The sequence below is a fragment of the Perca fluviatilis genome, chromosome 9 (genome assembly GCF_010015445.1).
Source record: "Perca fluviatilis chromosome 9, GENO_Pfluv_1.0, whole genome shotgun sequence".
Classification (NCBI taxonomy): Eukaryota; Metazoa; Chordata; class Actinopteri; order Perciformes; family Percidae; genus Perca; species Perca fluviatilis.
In genome coordinates, this window is record NC_053120.1 from 40,635,477 (window position 1) to 40,651,182 (window position 15,706).

Consider the following 15,706-nt stretch of genomic DNA (forward strand, 5'->3'; position numbering starts at 1 on the left):
GTTTCCTGTTGTCTTCAGGCGGCTCTGGCCCAGGTAAAACTGACAGCCAAGGAAAGACTCTGCCGCACATGACATCAGTGGAAAGTGACAGCTCTGACAGGTAGTGTGAGAAAATGACAAAATGTACATCCAGACATGACAGCAAGATGTGATCCCAGTTTAATATTCTGCATATATTTGTTTTCCTCCCATAGCTCGGGATTATGGAGTCCCATTGACACAGTCAGTAGTCCCAACTTCCATTCTGCCAACTCATTCTCTGCTTTTGGACCCAACAATTCCTTCAACCTGTCAGGAGGTAACCTGTGTGGCTCCGTCAACCAGCAAATAAGAAAGTAGAGTAACTGGTGTAACGGTTTATGGTTGACTGGCTGCATTCAAACTGAAGTGTGTGTGCGTGTGTGTTTTAGTTTTCAGTGGAATGAATCTCCCAAAGTCATCGGAGCCTCAGCAAAGCTGGCCTGAGTTCACCCCTGCCCCGTCCATCTGGGACATCCCGAGCAGTGACTCTCTGCATTCCTGGCCCCGCAGCTCCAGCTCCAGCTCCCCGACCGCCCCAACTGCAGTAAGATCCCCTATGCCTACCGTGCACTAGAAGAAAGTCTGACACCGTCTCACATCTAAAGACGATCACCTCACATCTAACGTTAATATGTAAAGACTGGGAAACTTGCCTTGGTCACACATCACAAAACTTGATTGGTTTTGAAAAATGTAACCAAGCTAGCTAGCTATTGCTATCGGTAGCTGGTAACTTAAGGGAAAGTTTGCTGATTTTCTGTTCTGCCGTACAAGCAGATGAACGGCGGCGGTACCCGGAGGTAGGGATAGACCGATTATAGGGCCGTTACGAAATTAAAAGAAATGGGACAGCCTTCGTTGTGCTGTTGTGACACAATCTGTCTACGAATGCAGCCTCCGAAGGCTGCAGCCCCTGAATTTGGACGTAGCTACGTCTAGGCATTTGCTGCTTCCGGTTTGGTGCTGGAGGGAGCTCACTCATTGGTTGTTGACAATGGTCACGTGATTTGATTCACTACCAAGACTTAAAACTTATGATAATATCAAACACATTTGATTTAGTCGGAATGTCAAGATAGGAAAAAACTGACTGGGACTAAGTTTTAAGACCACCTTACACCAAACGATGGGAGCCCTCCCCGACTCTAGCAAGACTCTCAGGGTTTCATTGCGATGTTGGATATTATATTATTATATATTATATTAGTCTGTGACAGTGGAATCGCTTGAAAAGTAATTTGGTGTAAGATCGGCATTAGTTGTTTTTAAAGTAGCTTGTGATACTATTGTGTAGCTTCTCTTGTCTTTTTTGCAGTCCCTCCTGGGAAACACCCGCAGCCCCTGGTCTGCCAGCACGCCCTTCGGCAGCTCTATTTGGTCCACAAGCGCAGACTCAGCCTTACACCCTTTTCCTCCAACGACCAACTCGACAACGCTGACTGATCTGGTCAGCAGTCCCACCCCTTCGCCGCCAGCTTCCACCGAGATGAGTCGGACCTACAACCCATGGAGCATGTGGCGCCCCACCCTGAGCAGGCGCAGCTCTGAGCCCTGGCCTAGCTCCTCGGACAACGGCAATTAAAACTGAACATGGCGGCACTTAACAGAAACACGTCAACAGATTTGATGTACTCTGTACGCTCAGTCTAATTATTTTATAATCAGAGAACCCCAACAGAAAGCAATGTTACCTGAAGTGTAATGGGTTTGGTAGCCCAGTGCTGTAGGTTACCAACCCGGCCATTTAGTTCTCCGCAGCTTTTTTGTTCACGGGGGGCTCAAGTGCTTACTTTTTATTTGGATTTGTTTTAACAGGTGCCCCTAAATTAAAAATGTTGATATGGTATGCTAATGCCAGTGCAGACATGTTTGCGGTTATAGAAAGACTGGTAATGCTGCATTCCTTCTTAAAGTTTGGTACATGGCACAGAGTTGCGGATGTTCAGTATTAATGTTGGAACAGACATCTTATTTTAAGCCATGTGTTCTTATTGGTTTCTTACTAAAGATGGTTTGACAAGTCAAATTTGCATACATTTGCATTAAAATCATTGCACTAGGCTTTTATTTGGCAGCAGGAGTCTTTCATTATATGAAATGTGTTTCTTCAGAACACTGAGTTGGAGGTTTGTATTGTACATCACCTCTATTTGTCAGCAAATTGAAATAAAGGATTTCAGCAGAACATCTTCTTTTTCATGTTATTTTATCCATTTAATCCTACAAGATCTGATTTATTTTTAGCCACATGGAGGCGTTAGAAACACGTGAACACAACATTATCATATCACCTTTTATGTCGATATGACAACCTTGTTAGCAAACCGTTGCTTTTTGACACATCCACATTAGCTCATTTTGGAGTTGTGCATCTGTCCACCTGATCTGACCTGTCTGCTGCACAGGTAGTGTACGGTAGGTTTTTAGAGCTACAGTATTTAGTTGAGAGCGGTGAGAGTGAAGCGAAACTCAATCACAATGACCTCCTGGCAATACATAGTCTGATTTCCTTTTTGGAGAGGGGGGGGGTTCCTCAGATTTCAGCCAAGGGTTTACTTGCTGGTGTGTTTTCTCCACAGTAGCAGTAAGCACTGCATGCACCTTATGTGATCATCGTGTTTTATGAGCTGTATTTTAGCATGAAGTCTGATAGAAGATTTTATGAAATAATGTGTATTGTATTTCACTTTTTAATTTAGGCATTTTAAATCCTCCACATTTTACTGGCAATGCTTCTCTAATGCAGTTCACAAAGCCGAAGCCAAATAATCTGTGCTTTTATTTTACAGCTGACAACTAAACAGACTCTCCCAAAAACAGAAGCAGAAAGTTTTCAACAATGAATGCCAAAATCATGTTGCACAGCGTTTTGCTTGGTGTTGCCCAATAAGAATTCCGAATCTGAACAAAAGGCACTTGTGTCTAAAAGGTGAAATCAGCTGGGGCATTGCAGCCAAGGCATCAAGGCCACTGTGGCCATAGGCCATTGACATTTTTTAAGGGGTACAAGGCCAAACTGAGGGGGCACAGTGGCCATGGCCCTCATAGCCCCCATGAGATTCCTGCCCTGGCCCCTCCCCTCCCGGACAAAAATGGGACCCCACGTTTGCTTCTGTAGCTGTTGATTATGTCGAAGGGGTAACTATGTAACGATGAACTAACACTTGATGAAGGCGGCTTTGTAATTGTTGTTGTTTTAGGTAAAACTAAGAACAGAAGAGAGAAAATAAGGTTTGTATTGCAAGTCACGTCTAAGCTTTTCAGCTTTTTTTATTCAACATACTCAAAAATAATTTGATTCAATTCAGTTTTATTTATTTTAGGGAACCACTAAGGCCTATATAAAAGAGACTTCAGATACAGTATTAGGGGACCACTAAGGTCTATATAAAAGAGACTTCAGATACAGTATTAGGGGACCACTAAGGTCTATATAAAAGAGACTTCAGATACAGTATTAGGGACCACTAAGGCCTATATAAAAGAGACTTCAGATACAGTATTAGGGGACCACTAAGGTCTATATAAAAGAGACTTCAGATACAGTATTAGGGACCACTAAGGTCTATATAAAAGAGACTTCAGATACAGTATTAGGGGACCACTAAGGCCTATATAAAAGAGACTTCAGATACAGTATTAGGGGACCACTAAGGTCTATATAAAAGAGACTTCAGATACAGTATTAGGGGACCACTAAGGTCTATATAAAAGAGACTTCAGATACAGTATTAGGGGACCACTAAGGCCTATATAAAAGAGACTTCAGATACAGTATTAGGGAACCACTAAGGTATATATAAAAGAGACTTCAGATACAGTATTAGGGGACCACTAAGGTCTATATAAAAGAGACTTCAGATACAGTATTAGGGGACCACTAAGGTCTATATAAAAGAGACTTCAGATACAGTATTAGGGGACCACTAAGGTCTATATAAAAGAGACTTCAGATACAGTATTAGGGGACCACTAAGGTCTATATAAAAGAGACTTCAGATACAGTATTAGGGAACCACTAAGGTCTATATAAAAGAGACTTCAGATACAGTATTAGGGGACCACTAAGGTCTATATAAAAGAGATTTCAGATACAGTATTAGGGACCACTAAGGTCAATATAAAAGAGACTTCAGATACAGTATTAGGGGACCAATAAGGTCTATATAAAAGAGACTTCAGATATAGTATTAGGGGACCAATAAGGTCTATATAAAAGAGACTTCAGATACAGTATTAGGGGACCACTAAGGTCTATATAAAAGCATCCAAAAGCAGCATGTCATGGGACCTTTAAGATTATTTTTTAATATATAGTGACAATGGATATACTGGAAAAGGGGGAGACAACACGCAGCAAAGGGCAGCAGGTCAGATTTGAACCCACGCTGCTGCAAAGGACTCAGCCAACATGAGGCGAACACTCTTACTGGGTGAGCTAGAGGCCGCCCCATCAACGTTTACTTTTTAGGTTGTCTAAGAGACGCCATGAGTAACTGACCAAGCTTGGCAACATCACACTTAGTCAGAACAAATACACTGTGGCTCTTCTTCAGCTCATTTGTGCGATCCAGTGCCATCATGCCACGAGACATGGAACCCTGCAGCTCCACGCGGACAGGACACTCTATCCTCTCTGTTACCACGCTGCCGTCAATACAGGCGGACATTGCATAGGCATCATAAGAGACGAAGCCAGGTCCAAAGTACACGTCTCTCTTGCTCCTCATAGCGTCTTTGGAGTAAGCCCAGCATTTAGATGTTATCATCTTCATAAAGACTGCAGCCGCTGCATCCTGATTGATCAACTCTTCAAAGAACTCCTGTACAAACGAAATCCAGGAAACCAGTTTGAAGTGGAACAGCCGTGCAGGGTTATGTACAGTAGTTCTTTATTAAACATCTTACCCATGTCAGGGCATTTCTGCATGCATATTCCCATGATGCCAGGTATGTAGGGCAGAGGAATTCTTCAAGAACAATATAGGCAGACTCTGGATCCAATGCAAAGTTAAACTCTGCACATAGTGTCACATTTCCTTTTCCTACAAAGACAAAATCCAGTTAAACAAGCCTACATGTACAAAAATCAAACCCTGTAGTCATGTGGTGGTATTACCTTCCATGTTGCCCCCCATAATATACAGATCTTTGAGCTTTCGGGGAAAACGTGGATCCAGTCGGACAGCCAATGCCAGATTAGTGAGCGGGCCAAGGGCCACCAAGGAGACCTGTGGGAAGCACATTTTAAAGGTACAACACCAGCGAGTAGCCTCACACACACACACACACACACACACACACACACACACATAAGTTGTTTTCTCATGTGAGCTCCGGCTGCATGATAGAAACGTCATCAAAAAGCCCACACACTGTGAATTCTCTGGACAATGATCTGCTCTATTCACACATGATCTCAATCAGATATTTAACACACTTTGTCCTCAGGAGCTGGCAGGGTAAAGTTCGTTAAATGTCCATTCCAACTGATACAGACATTTGCGTTCTCACATGCAGCTCCTCTGGGTAATGTCTAGATAAGTCCGGTGCAGGCATGTGTGAAAGGGGCTCCAGACAGACCAAAGAGAGGGTTCTCACCTGCTTCTGGTTTTCGGTCACCAGCCTGATCATTGCATTGACTGCATGCTCTCTTTGGATCTTCAGCTCCCACTGTGGGTCTTTGTCTTTAATCACATCCCCAAGTCCATCTGTTCCAAAGTGGTCACTGACTGGGTTAGTGGCTCCAACTAGAGGACCACCAGAACCTCGAAACACTGGAATCTGCAGAAAAAAAGGTGTGCAGTTTTCAGTGGGGTTTGTTGGCAGCCATGCAGATCTAACATAAGCCTCTTGCATGTTACATTAAAAACTAGAGATGTTAGGATACCAGTTTTTTCCTTCCCGATACCTGATCTTGCATCTCGGCCAATACCGAGTACTGATCCGATACCAACGTGTTAAAAAATGCATATATTTTATATTGTTTTAACAGCTGCTACTACTATCCCTGTATGGATGTAATTTGATTGCTATCACTGAAACATGAACAAACACAAAGAATGAAAACCCTAAAACTTTCTTTTGTTATCCAGTTTGACAGTCAGTCATAACGAAGAAGAACATAAATGAACTACTTTAAAGTAGATTTTCTTTAGGGCTAAATTGTGTGATATCAGATCGGTGCATAAACTCAAGTGCTTGCCTATACCAATACCAGCATTTTAGGCGGTATCGGAGGCTTTTCTGATCCTGGTATCGGTATCGGAACATCTCTAGTTAAAAACATAAATTAAGCTTGTCAAAAAAACTAAGTATGTCTGTAGTGTATGAAGCAAAACCTTGCAATATATAATTTAATTTTGTTTACATTTATGTGATAGTTGTAAGGTGTACATATCTGATATAAGGCAGAGTAGGGCGGGACATTCCTTTGCCATCTTAGGAAACACAAGTTTGTGTACTGGGCATCTTCTAAATGTGAATGTGATCACAAAATATATATTTAACTGTTTTTTTTTAATTGTTATGCTTAACTGCCCCACTACAGGGTTTTATTCCGCTTTATAAATATATTTTACCTTCTTACTCATCTCAGAATAGTGAGCACACAGAATACTGACAAAGCACAGGGAGGAGTTGAGCTGTTCATTAACCATCTCCTATCTACAGCCTAACCCCAGTGCAATTGGACTCTGTGCAATAACTGCTGTGTTTATTGTTTTCTAGCTATTTATTGAGAACATGGAATGAATGTGTATGGGTGAGAATGTGCTGGTGTATGTGTATATACTATATATATATATACACATTTTATATTTTTACTCTATGCTGCTATTTGGAGAGGATGGCTCCAACAGAATTCCGTTGCACCACATACAATGACGATAAAGATCTATCTATTGGTTGGTTCTTTTAACAATGACCACCATCTTCTCACTACAACCAAATAGGTTTTGTGGCTAACACTAAGAAAACCTTCACCATAAATGTGGCAGACCAGAAAACAGTCATATGAATCATTTTGTCACAGTTTTCAAAGACATATAATGTCATCCTGTTAGAAGGGGCGAGAGATGAGTAAGAGTTTTGGAAGGACATGACCAACCTATTTAATCATTTATCTTGGAGAACGTGTTGAATGTACAAAGTCAAAACTACTGAATGGGAAAAGGATGAGTTTATAGATGCAGGTATACAATTGTTTGTTCTGGTTGTTCTAAGAAAGCTTCAGTGAACTTACCCCCTCGCGCTCACAGACGGAGAGCACCCTCAAAACATTCTGACACACATTCTCAACTGCTGCGTTCCCAAACACACAGGTGATGCCCACGACCTGGATGTGGGGTGCTGCCAAGGCCATCATTATAGCCTGAGCATCATCTATGCCACAGTCGGTGTCGATGATCACCTGCTTCTTTGCCATGTTCACCTGGAACATTTCAATTTACAAAAGCAGTCAGAAATAATCCCTCAGGCAGTTTGGTTACAGGGAAGAAGCACATGGGAGAAAGTTAGTCTTTTTTTTTTTACCATAAATCTGGTTCGGTTTAGACATCAAAACTACTTGGTTAGGTTTAGGAAAATATCATGGTTTGGGTTCAAATCCACCCTTTCTGGCATTAGGCCCTAAAGGCTTACTCCTCCCTTGTGCTCCAGCCGGTTAACAAAGAAAAAAGTATTATGTTTTCTATGTTTCACACCATGTTGTTACCATTAACTTATTACAACTTGATAATAACATAATATTGCATTACATGTTGCGCCTTATACTGCCTTATAAAGCTTTATATACAACAAAATCTATTCTATATGGTTTGGTAAACTCAATCCATCTTTTCCAACATTTATCGAATATGCCTGTCTTAGTCTCAAAGCAAATGTTAATTTTTCTATTACAAAAATGTCATGCATGTCTGCTAATGTGGGTAGTCCTTTTATTTCAATGTCTTTTTTGTTTATAAAGCAGGTTGAGGTGCTTTATAAATACTGGTAAAGTATTAAAACACTCAATCCACATAGAAATACACAGCCTGTATTCAGAAACTGGGCCTTTGTAACGAGCCGTCAGGGCTTCTGTACAGTTGTGATGTCACAACTACATTATATATATATATATATATATATATATATATATATATATATATATATATATATATATATATATATATATATGTAGAAAGTGGCGTTAAAGTGCTGATACAGTCATTCCCCGGCTGCAATGACGGTGCTGAGGCGCAGAAAGCGCAGATGCAGAACACCCTGTAACGCTGACCAATCAGAGCAGACTGGGCTTTTTCGGTAAGGGAGCTTAAAGAGACAGGTGTTTTAGACAGAGGGAGAGAATACATGTATATTCAGATGGACAGTATGAGAGAAATATTTTAGAATGTTCCAGTAGAAACCCCAAATGACAAAAATTAGCATAATATTTCACCTTTACTGGTGACTAGCATTATTCTAAACAGCCTACGTTTTAGGAAAGCCAAGAAGCTGTTGTGGCATCCTATTTAGGTCTATCTTAATTTTTTGAAATGTTCCCATGCTATCTCTGATTGTCTTGCAGTAGTGGTAAATCCCAGAGCATTCCCAAAAACACATGGTAGTGATTTGCAGCTTCTCCAGCATCCTGTCTGCCTCAGCCTGGACTGTTAGGAAGCATCTGACCAATACTTTCCACTTGAACTCTCTCCATGACAGTGAGTTGGTTAATGACCATTACTTATCGTTTAACTTTTCCCACTTCTCTATTGATAATGCAACGTTTTCCCATTTTGATTACTTTAGCTTTTAAACGATTTAAGCCAGCTATCCAGTGAAAATGAATAGACAGACTTACCTTCTTTGAAGTAAAGTTTAAAGAGCTAGCGCAGTCGCTCCTGTGATTGGTTTGAAATGTAGGATCATTCCAAGGTTTACTAACACGGGATGTAAGCACTCAGAAAGTGATATGCACATGATATTTGAAGTACATTTTATATAAAACAATACAATACTGTCTTCAATACGCCAAATTACGTTTGTATCTGACCTCATCGTTTACTTGAGTGTTGTATTTGTATTATCTAGCTTTGATAAAAAATGTTGGCACCGCGGTTGCTATTCAGAATGGTACAGTCCTTTAAACCTGCACAGGAAGAGGATACGGGTAAGGATGACGATGTGTCGTAATTATTATCGTTATTTTTTTTTTAAATGTAGCAAGCTAATGGGCACCTACGTTTAGTGATATGTGGTTAACTCGACGCTTTGCTAATTCCCAAGCCCGCTCGGTACTAAGCCTATGCACGTAGTATGGTGGAAGAAACAACGTACCAACTGGGTGTGTTTACATCTGTTAACTACAATAGAGCACTGCTAGCTGCTAGACTCCAGCGGCGTCACACGTCCAACAACCCCGCAGCTGATAAGAGACACTGCCGGCTGTTTTCATAATAGGTGACTTATTATAGGTTAAAGGTAATATAATGGCTAGCCCATATGCACAACCCCTCCCCCTCCTTCCCCCAGCCTGGACTGAGGTCTAACTTACTGAACAATGGCTGTAGCCATATTACTTCAAATCTCTAACATTTTGTTGATTTGTGTCTGTCCTACTGTCTACTGTATTCCCTTATAATGCCCATATTTAATGTTTGTTTTTTTTACTTTATCCTTGCACTGCTATAGTTTTTATATACTATTTCAAAATTATTCTCTTATATTGTCCATATTTAATGCTGGTCTCTAGACTTTATCCTTGCACTATTGGACTTATTTGCACTACCACCATGACACCCCCTCTCATAGAGCACCTTACCATGCAGACTGACTCACAGGGTCAGTCCCTGCCCGGTCACTGCACGCCTCTCATGCTTATACATCCCTTAGTACATTCATTTGGATTTTTTATTTAGTATCTTTTCTTTTATTGTCCATATAATTCATGTGGATTTGTCATTTTATCATCCTGTTTATGATGTATGTGTATGTTGTGTGTGATGTCTTTAAGCTACTGGGACCTTGAATTTCCCCTTGGGGATCAATATAGTATATATGTCTATCTATCTATCTCTCTCTCTCTCTCTCTCTCTCTCTCTCTTTCTATCTATTGCATGATGCTGTCTAAAGTGGCTGTGAGTTAAGCAATGACATTCAGGTCTGTTTTGAATTTGGTCCTTAGGTTTGGATTATAATGCCTTTGCTTTCTCTTTGAAATTTTTTATGTGGTTGGTGTCTTATTTATGAGTTTATTTTTCAGATATTTCATTTAATTTGTACATTATCCCCTCCCCCCCCAGTCCTTTTTTATTTTAGTTACTTTTTTATATTTATTCATCTATATATTTTATTGTCTTCTCAAGGTTGAATATTATATTCTCCTGTGTGTATTTGATTGAATAAATCCTCTACGAGACATTGTAAGCTTATGTTTCCTGAGTGCACAGTGATGGGTCTCCATCACATTAGCTCCATCTTCCTTTTATATCTCTATAGTGTTTCTAAAAATACTTGTCCTTTCATCATCAGAAAAGACATCCCAGTCAGCCTCCGCTAATTCTGCCAGCGGTCATAGAAGTGGCTGTCCGATGCCTAATACGTCAGAAGGTCAAGGAGCAAACCTATCTGGGCCAGCAGAACCGTCGGGGCTGCAAAGGCCCTCTGATGGGGAGGAGGAACGCGGTCTGATCAGCTCCCTTGCCCGGGACGCTGCGAGAGTCAGGAGGGCTTCGAGTGCAGAACTCCACCTGCCGTGGACCTGCCCGGTCACACACTCCCGTGAGAAGTTCTACACCGTCTGCTCCGATTATGCTCTTCTCAACCAGGCTGCCTCTGTGTACTGTCCCCCAAATGCAGCCAGGGACATTGTCCCGAAAAAGCAGGATGAGGGGCTGTCCCCTGTGAAGCCCAAACACGCCGCTGACTTCAGCGCTGGCCAGTCTGGAGGGGCCCATGTGGGATCAGATGGGGACTGTGACATGGTGGAAGGGTCCTCTGGCCACACTAAACCTGTCTTGGCCTGGGAGATTGATACCACAGACTTCAACGCTGTGCTCACAAGAAAAATAAGAACAAGTAAGAAACATATTAGATAGAAGCCTGTCGTAAAAATGATGTACACAACTGGCTTACCATCACCCAAAGCTGCGTCTCCTGTTTTAAATACCATGAAACATTTTGTTGAACAATTTAAATAAAAGCTGGGCGATATGTAGAAAATCAAATATCGCAGTATTTTTGACCAAATACTTAGAAGTCGATATTGTAGTGTTGATTATTGGTGCTTTCACAAAATATTAACACAATGAGAGTTTCTATAAAAAATCATCAGCATATGTGGCTATAATGACTAAGGTGGTAAAGGCAAATAATAAAACAGCTAGTAAGTTCAGAAAAGGACATCACTTTACTGTAATGCAGCCTTTAAAACCAGGAAAAGACAACACTCGATATATTATGGATATATTGCCCAGTCCTACATTTAAACCATGGTTTAGTCTCCATTGACTGATGCTGTGTTTCAGGCAATGTGAAGAAGTGCAGCACCAAGAAGATGAAGTCATCAGACAGACCCAGCCGGAATCTGCAGGACGTCCCACCTCACGCCTCGCTGGACGAGATCAAAGAGAGAAAAGTGCTCGACCTCAGAAGATGGTAAAGTTCTACTTAGTGCCCCAACTGAAGTGAGCTTCACATCAGGCTGTAGGAGTGCTGTTATTTCCAAAACATTTACATTTATAGTTTATTACAATTGGTAACACACATTTCTCTAAACTGAGTTCACTGTCTCTAAACTGTTTAGGCAGTTATCCTAACGGAGACCATTTAGCAGAGCCACCGTCGCTGCGTCCGGAGCTTAGCGCCACCCAAGACCATTGTCATTGTTTTTTTAAAGAACTACAAACAACCAAGAGCGGGTTTTTTTCCCTATCCTGGAATGTATGTGTGGTGTAGCCAGACCTATCTCCACAGCGCTGTGGAGATAGGTCTGGCAATGCGAGACTACCAGAATACTGACATTTATCCTCCAACTGGAACACTTTATCACTGATCTAGAAAAAAACCAACAACAGGTACCACTACATTATGTATCACTATTGTTTTTTATTTATTTTGCATAAACCAAGAGTCCACTACAGTAAAAAGAAGGGCACTTCAGTGTATTTCTAGGAGTAATTCCAAGTGCACAAAATCAAATAAAGTAATGCTAGTAATGAAATAGAAACCTGTACATATCCACTGTACACACATGTTTAGGATAGTTACAGACATAGAAATACCTGCAGTGGTAGTCAACCCTGTCTTCTGCATTGTCTGCATCACACCTTATGTATCCTCTCTTGCAACGCACCCAGACATCCAGCATTCCCTGTGTCCAAGATGGACATCTGGTCATGTGGCTGCTGATCAGAACTTATCCCTCTCCCCTGAGGAAAAGAATTCCTCCGTGAGGTTGAGGAATAGAAAGTAAGGTGGAAGGAAAAGTGACACCATCCTGAGATGGATCCAGGTGCCTCGAAGAAAGTCTTGAAACAACACATAATCCCCTTACAATTATTACATTATTACTATATAGATGTAGATGTAACAGAATGTAGCAAGTTGCAGTCTAATTTTCAGTTATTTTGGGTCGTGTTTTGAACATAAATTGAACCGTTTTTACAATAACAAATAATAGAGTGTGAATCCACAGAGATTTGGTGGTGGTTAGAGTGATAAAACAGTACACAAGTTTTAAAAAGATGTGGTCATTGAATGCATTTTGTCTGAAATAGGGCTGCACGATATGAGGCAAATTTGCGATAACATTGTTAATATCACGATAATACGTTCAGTATTCTGCTAAAATACAACCAATTTCTTGTTTAATTTAAAACTAATGAGAGGAAATAATTTCCAACATTCTTTTATGGAACAAATTGAACATTGAATTGAATATAAAAGGCAGTTACATATTAAAGTGCAGTTTTCTACTCATATTTCCTTTCATCTAACACAAAAAATCTCGGGAGTTTCGCGATATGTCGCAGCCAGTTGATAAAAAAACGATATATTGTGCAGGCCCAGTGTCAAAGCAATGCAAGTGGGAAAGATTGTGGTTTCTCATCCCAGAAACAAACTGTTGGAACCCCTCCCCTCTGATAGAAGGACCAAAACCTCACGCCATAAAAACAGCAGTCAGCCCCGGACCTGATCCTGATGAAAAATGATCCACATTTTAGTCCCAAATGACCTCTGTTGTGCTGACTGTGTGAAGAGTTTTGAAGAAGTGAGCCTAGTATTGACTCTATCGAGAAATTACTATTGCATTATGATATATTCTGTGGATTTTTTTTTTGTATATCTTGGGGATAATTTTTTTTGCTTCAGGTACTGCATCAGTCGGCCACAGTACAAGACTTCATGTGGAATCTCTTCCCTGGTGTCCTGCTGGAACTTCTTGTACAGCACTCTGGGTGCAGGGAGGTGAGCAGCACGTAACGACATCTGATCAGACTTCTTAAAAAAAAAAAAAAAAATACAGCTCCTTGCACGCTAAGTGTATATTTATTTGCATTGCTAGTCTACCACCCATCTCTCAGGAGGAGGCTCTGCATATTCTGGGTTTTCAGCCGCCTTTTGAAGAAATCAAGTTTGGCCCTTTCACTGGCAATGCTACACTCATGCGGTACACAAAGCTGCTTCTAAAGTCTTTTTAAACAACCACTACATTTTAGGAAATGATTGCAGCATGATAATCAATGCGTTTTTCTTTTCAGGTGGTTCAGACAAATCAATGACAATTTCCGGGTGCGAGGTTGCTCCTACATTCTGTACAAACCACATGGAAAAAACAAGACCGCAGGAGAGACCGGTGAGTCCCGCAGCTGTCCAACATGTCTACTCATAAAGGGATAACCATTCAATACGCTTTTCTTTTTTAGCTGAAGGAGCGTTGATGAAACTGACGCAAGGGCTGAACGACGAGTCTATGGCCTACATCTACCACTGCCAGAACCACTACTTCTGCCCGGTGGGCTTTGAAGCTACGCCACTCAAAGCAGCAAAGGCTTACAGGTAGGTCACATCGCTGCACTTTAGGTTGATTATTTTCATTTATGATTCATCTGCTGATTTTTTTGGATTACATAGTCTATGAAATGTCAGAAGTCAGTCCAAGGTGATGTTTGCAAAAGTTGTCTTGTGTGTCTAAAAGTTTAAAATCTAAAGATATTCAGTTTGCAATGATATAAAACAGAAAAAAGTGGAAAATCATCACGATAGAAGAATATAAGATAAGCTGAAACGATTAATCAGTTATCAAAAAAGTTGCTGATTTTTCTGTTGAAACTGATGAGTGGTGTTGTTTTTTTGTGCAAAGGGGCCCTCTCCCCACAAACGAAATGGAGCACTGGATCCTTATTGGCGAGCCCAGCAGGAAACACCCAGCTATTCACTGTAAAAAGTAAGCTCTCTGTCTGTCTTCGGTCTCCTTATTTGATCCTGTACTGTATTATTATGTATGTTTCAGCTGTTCAACATGAAGCCTCTTTTCAGATGGCAGGACATTGTGACGGACCTCAACACACAAAATCCAGAATACCTGGACATTCGTCACACAGAGAGGGGGATCCAGCGCCGCAAAACCAAAAAGGTTCCCCCCCACACCTGTTCTTTAAAATGTTGCTGATTATGTTAAAGGATAACTACTGTTTTTTTTTTTAACCTGGACCCTATGTTCCTGTGTGTTTGTGTCTAAGTGACTGATGGGAACAACAATCTTTGACATTGGTCCAGTATTAAGAAGATTGCTGCAAAAGTCAGCAGCGGCGAAACAGGCTTTAATGTTGTCAGACACTTAGAATATTAATCTGAGCCTGTCAAAACGAGCACTTTTGTGAAGGTAAATACAAGCTGGACAATTGCCCTATTAACTTACATTACAGCTTGTTTCTCTGCTGCCAACTGCAGCAATCTTGCTTAATACTGGACCAATGTCAAAGATTATTGAGTCAGAGCCTAACTGAGAGAACGTTGGGTGGCTCACAGGTGGGTGGCAACCTGCACTGCATCATGGCCTTCCAGAGGGTGAACTGGCAGAAGCTCGGCCCCTGGGCTCTGAACCTGGAGAACCTACGCCACGACTTCCACCACCACGGCACAGAGCGGGCGCACGGAAGCGTCGCTGAGGAAGCCGAGGAGAGAGCAGCATCCAAGCGCCTGGCCTACCTGGGGCGCTCGCACAGTATGGGCAGTCAGAAAGACAGCAGCTGGAAACGCCTGTCCAACACTACAGAGTACAGACAGAGGAGCTCCCCTGACAGCGACCTCGAAGAAGACATCACAGACTGAAAAGGTTTATTGGGACACATGTGGGGGTAAATAACAGACAATACAAGTACAGAAGTTCCCCTTTAAAAGGATAGTTTTGGTGTTATTTTATATTTTCCATGCAAAGACTAAAACCGACAATGTGTTAGTCTGTCTCTTAATACCCGGACTTCCATACCCTGTCTCTGGCACTCAGCCCAGAGCCCATTTGGTACTACTGAAGACGTAAATCCTTTAAATATATATAATAAAATAAATATAGTTTCATTGTTAAACCTGCAATAATTGTTGTTGGGTTTTTTTGCCAGCAGGGGGCAGCGGAAACATGTGAACACAACATCGACCATATCACCTTTTGAGTTTTTGGCAAACAGTTATTTACATACCCAGCAGA

At 41.3% G+C, this 15,706-nt stretch overlaps 3 protein-coding genes across 10 annotated transcripts in view; 2 read left to right on the forward strand and 1 right to left on the reverse strand.

Moving 5' to 3' along the window:
* The window catches only part of tmem131 (transmembrane protein 131), a 34,151-nt gene extending 31,943 nt beyond the window's left edge, over positions 1-2,208 (forward strand). For both annotated transcript variants that reach the window (XM_039810114.1, XM_039810115.1), the window contains exons 38-41: positions 19-100; positions 195-298; positions 411-565; positions 1,337-2,208. In XM_039810114.1, the coding sequence (XP_039666048.1) occupies positions 19-100; positions 195-298; positions 411-565; positions 1,337-1,603 (608 nt within the window). In that variant the 3' untranslated portion in view covers positions 1,604-2,208. The remainder of the gene's footprint in view (positions 1-18; positions 101-194; positions 299-410; positions 566-1,336) is intronic.
* Positions 2,209-4,303: 2,095 nt separating this feature from the next.
* Positions 4,304-9,436, reverse strand: si:ch211-201h21.5 (uncharacterized protein LOC555526 homolog). 3 transcript variants are annotated; one of them, XM_039810124.1, is made up of 6 exons: positions 9,337-9,436; positions 7,265-7,453; positions 5,623-5,805; positions 5,141-5,252; positions 4,930-5,066; positions 4,482-4,844 (listed from the first exon to the last, which is right to left on the reverse strand). In XM_039810124.1, exons 2-6 carry the CDS (start codon positions 7,445-7,447, stop codon positions 4,482-4,484), a joined length of 978 nt encoding a protein of 325 aa, XP_039666058.1. In that variant the 5' UTR covers positions 7,448-7,453; positions 9,337-9,436. The 3 variants fall into 3 exon arrangements, with proteins under 3 accessions (XP_039666059.1, XP_039666058.1, XP_039666057.1); XM_039810123.1 differs by lacking the exon at positions 9,337-9,436 and adding an exon at positions 8,861-8,900; XM_039810125.1 differs by lacking the exon at positions 9,337-9,436 and having other exon boundaries at positions 4,304-4,844; positions 7,265-7,447.
* Positions 8,483-15,354, forward strand: LOC120564870 (basic immunoglobulin-like variable motif-containing protein). 5 transcript variants are annotated; one of them, XM_039810116.1, is made up of 10 exons: positions 8,483-8,720; positions 10,531-11,076; positions 11,526-11,655; positions 13,372-13,467; positions 13,565-13,669; positions 13,761-13,855; positions 13,926-14,058; positions 14,363-14,446; positions 14,539-14,635; positions 15,031-15,354. In XM_039810116.1, the coding sequence occupies exons 1-10, from the start codon at positions 8,621-8,623 to the stop codon at positions 15,331-15,333; spliced, it is 1,689 nt and encodes a 562-aa protein (XP_039666050.1). In that variant the 5' UTR covers positions 8,483-8,620; the 3' UTR covers positions 15,334-15,354. The 5 variants fall into 5 exon arrangements, with proteins under 5 accessions (XP_039666050.1, XP_039666051.1, XP_039666053.1 ...); XM_039810117.1 differs by lacking the exon at positions 8,483-8,720 and adding an exon at positions 9,059-9,169; XM_039810119.1 differs by lacking the exon at positions 8,483-8,720 and adding an exon at positions 9,195-9,343.
* Positions 15,355-15,706: the final 352 nt, after the last annotated feature.

Bases quoted from the DNA above. Each gene is read 5' to 3' on its own strand.
- LOC120564870 (XM_039810116.1), top strand. From the start codon at position 8,621: ATGGTAGTGATTTGCAGCTTCTCCAGCATCCTGTCTGCCTCAGCCTGG. The intron at 11,077-11,525 runs GTAAGAAACATA...GCTGTGTTTCAG, and splicing joins CACAAGAAAAATAAGAACAA to GCAATGTGAAGAAGTGCAGC. The intron at 11,656-13,371 runs GTAAAGTTCTAC...TTTTTGCTTCAG, and splicing joins GTGCTCGACCTCAGAAGATG to GTACTGCATCAGTCGGCCAC.
- si:ch211-201h21.5 (XM_039810125.1), bottom strand. From the start codon at position 7,447: ATGGCAAAGAAGCAGGTGATCATCGACACCGACTGTGGCATAGATGAT. The intron at 5,806-7,264 runs GTAAGTTCACTG...TTTTTTCTGCAG, and splicing joins CCGTCTGTGAGCGCGAGGGG to ATTCCAGTGTTTCGAGGTTC. The intron at 5,253-5,622 runs GTGAGAACCCTC...TGCTTCCCACAG, and splicing joins TGACCGAAAACCAGAAGCAG to GTCTCCTTGGTGGCCCTTGG.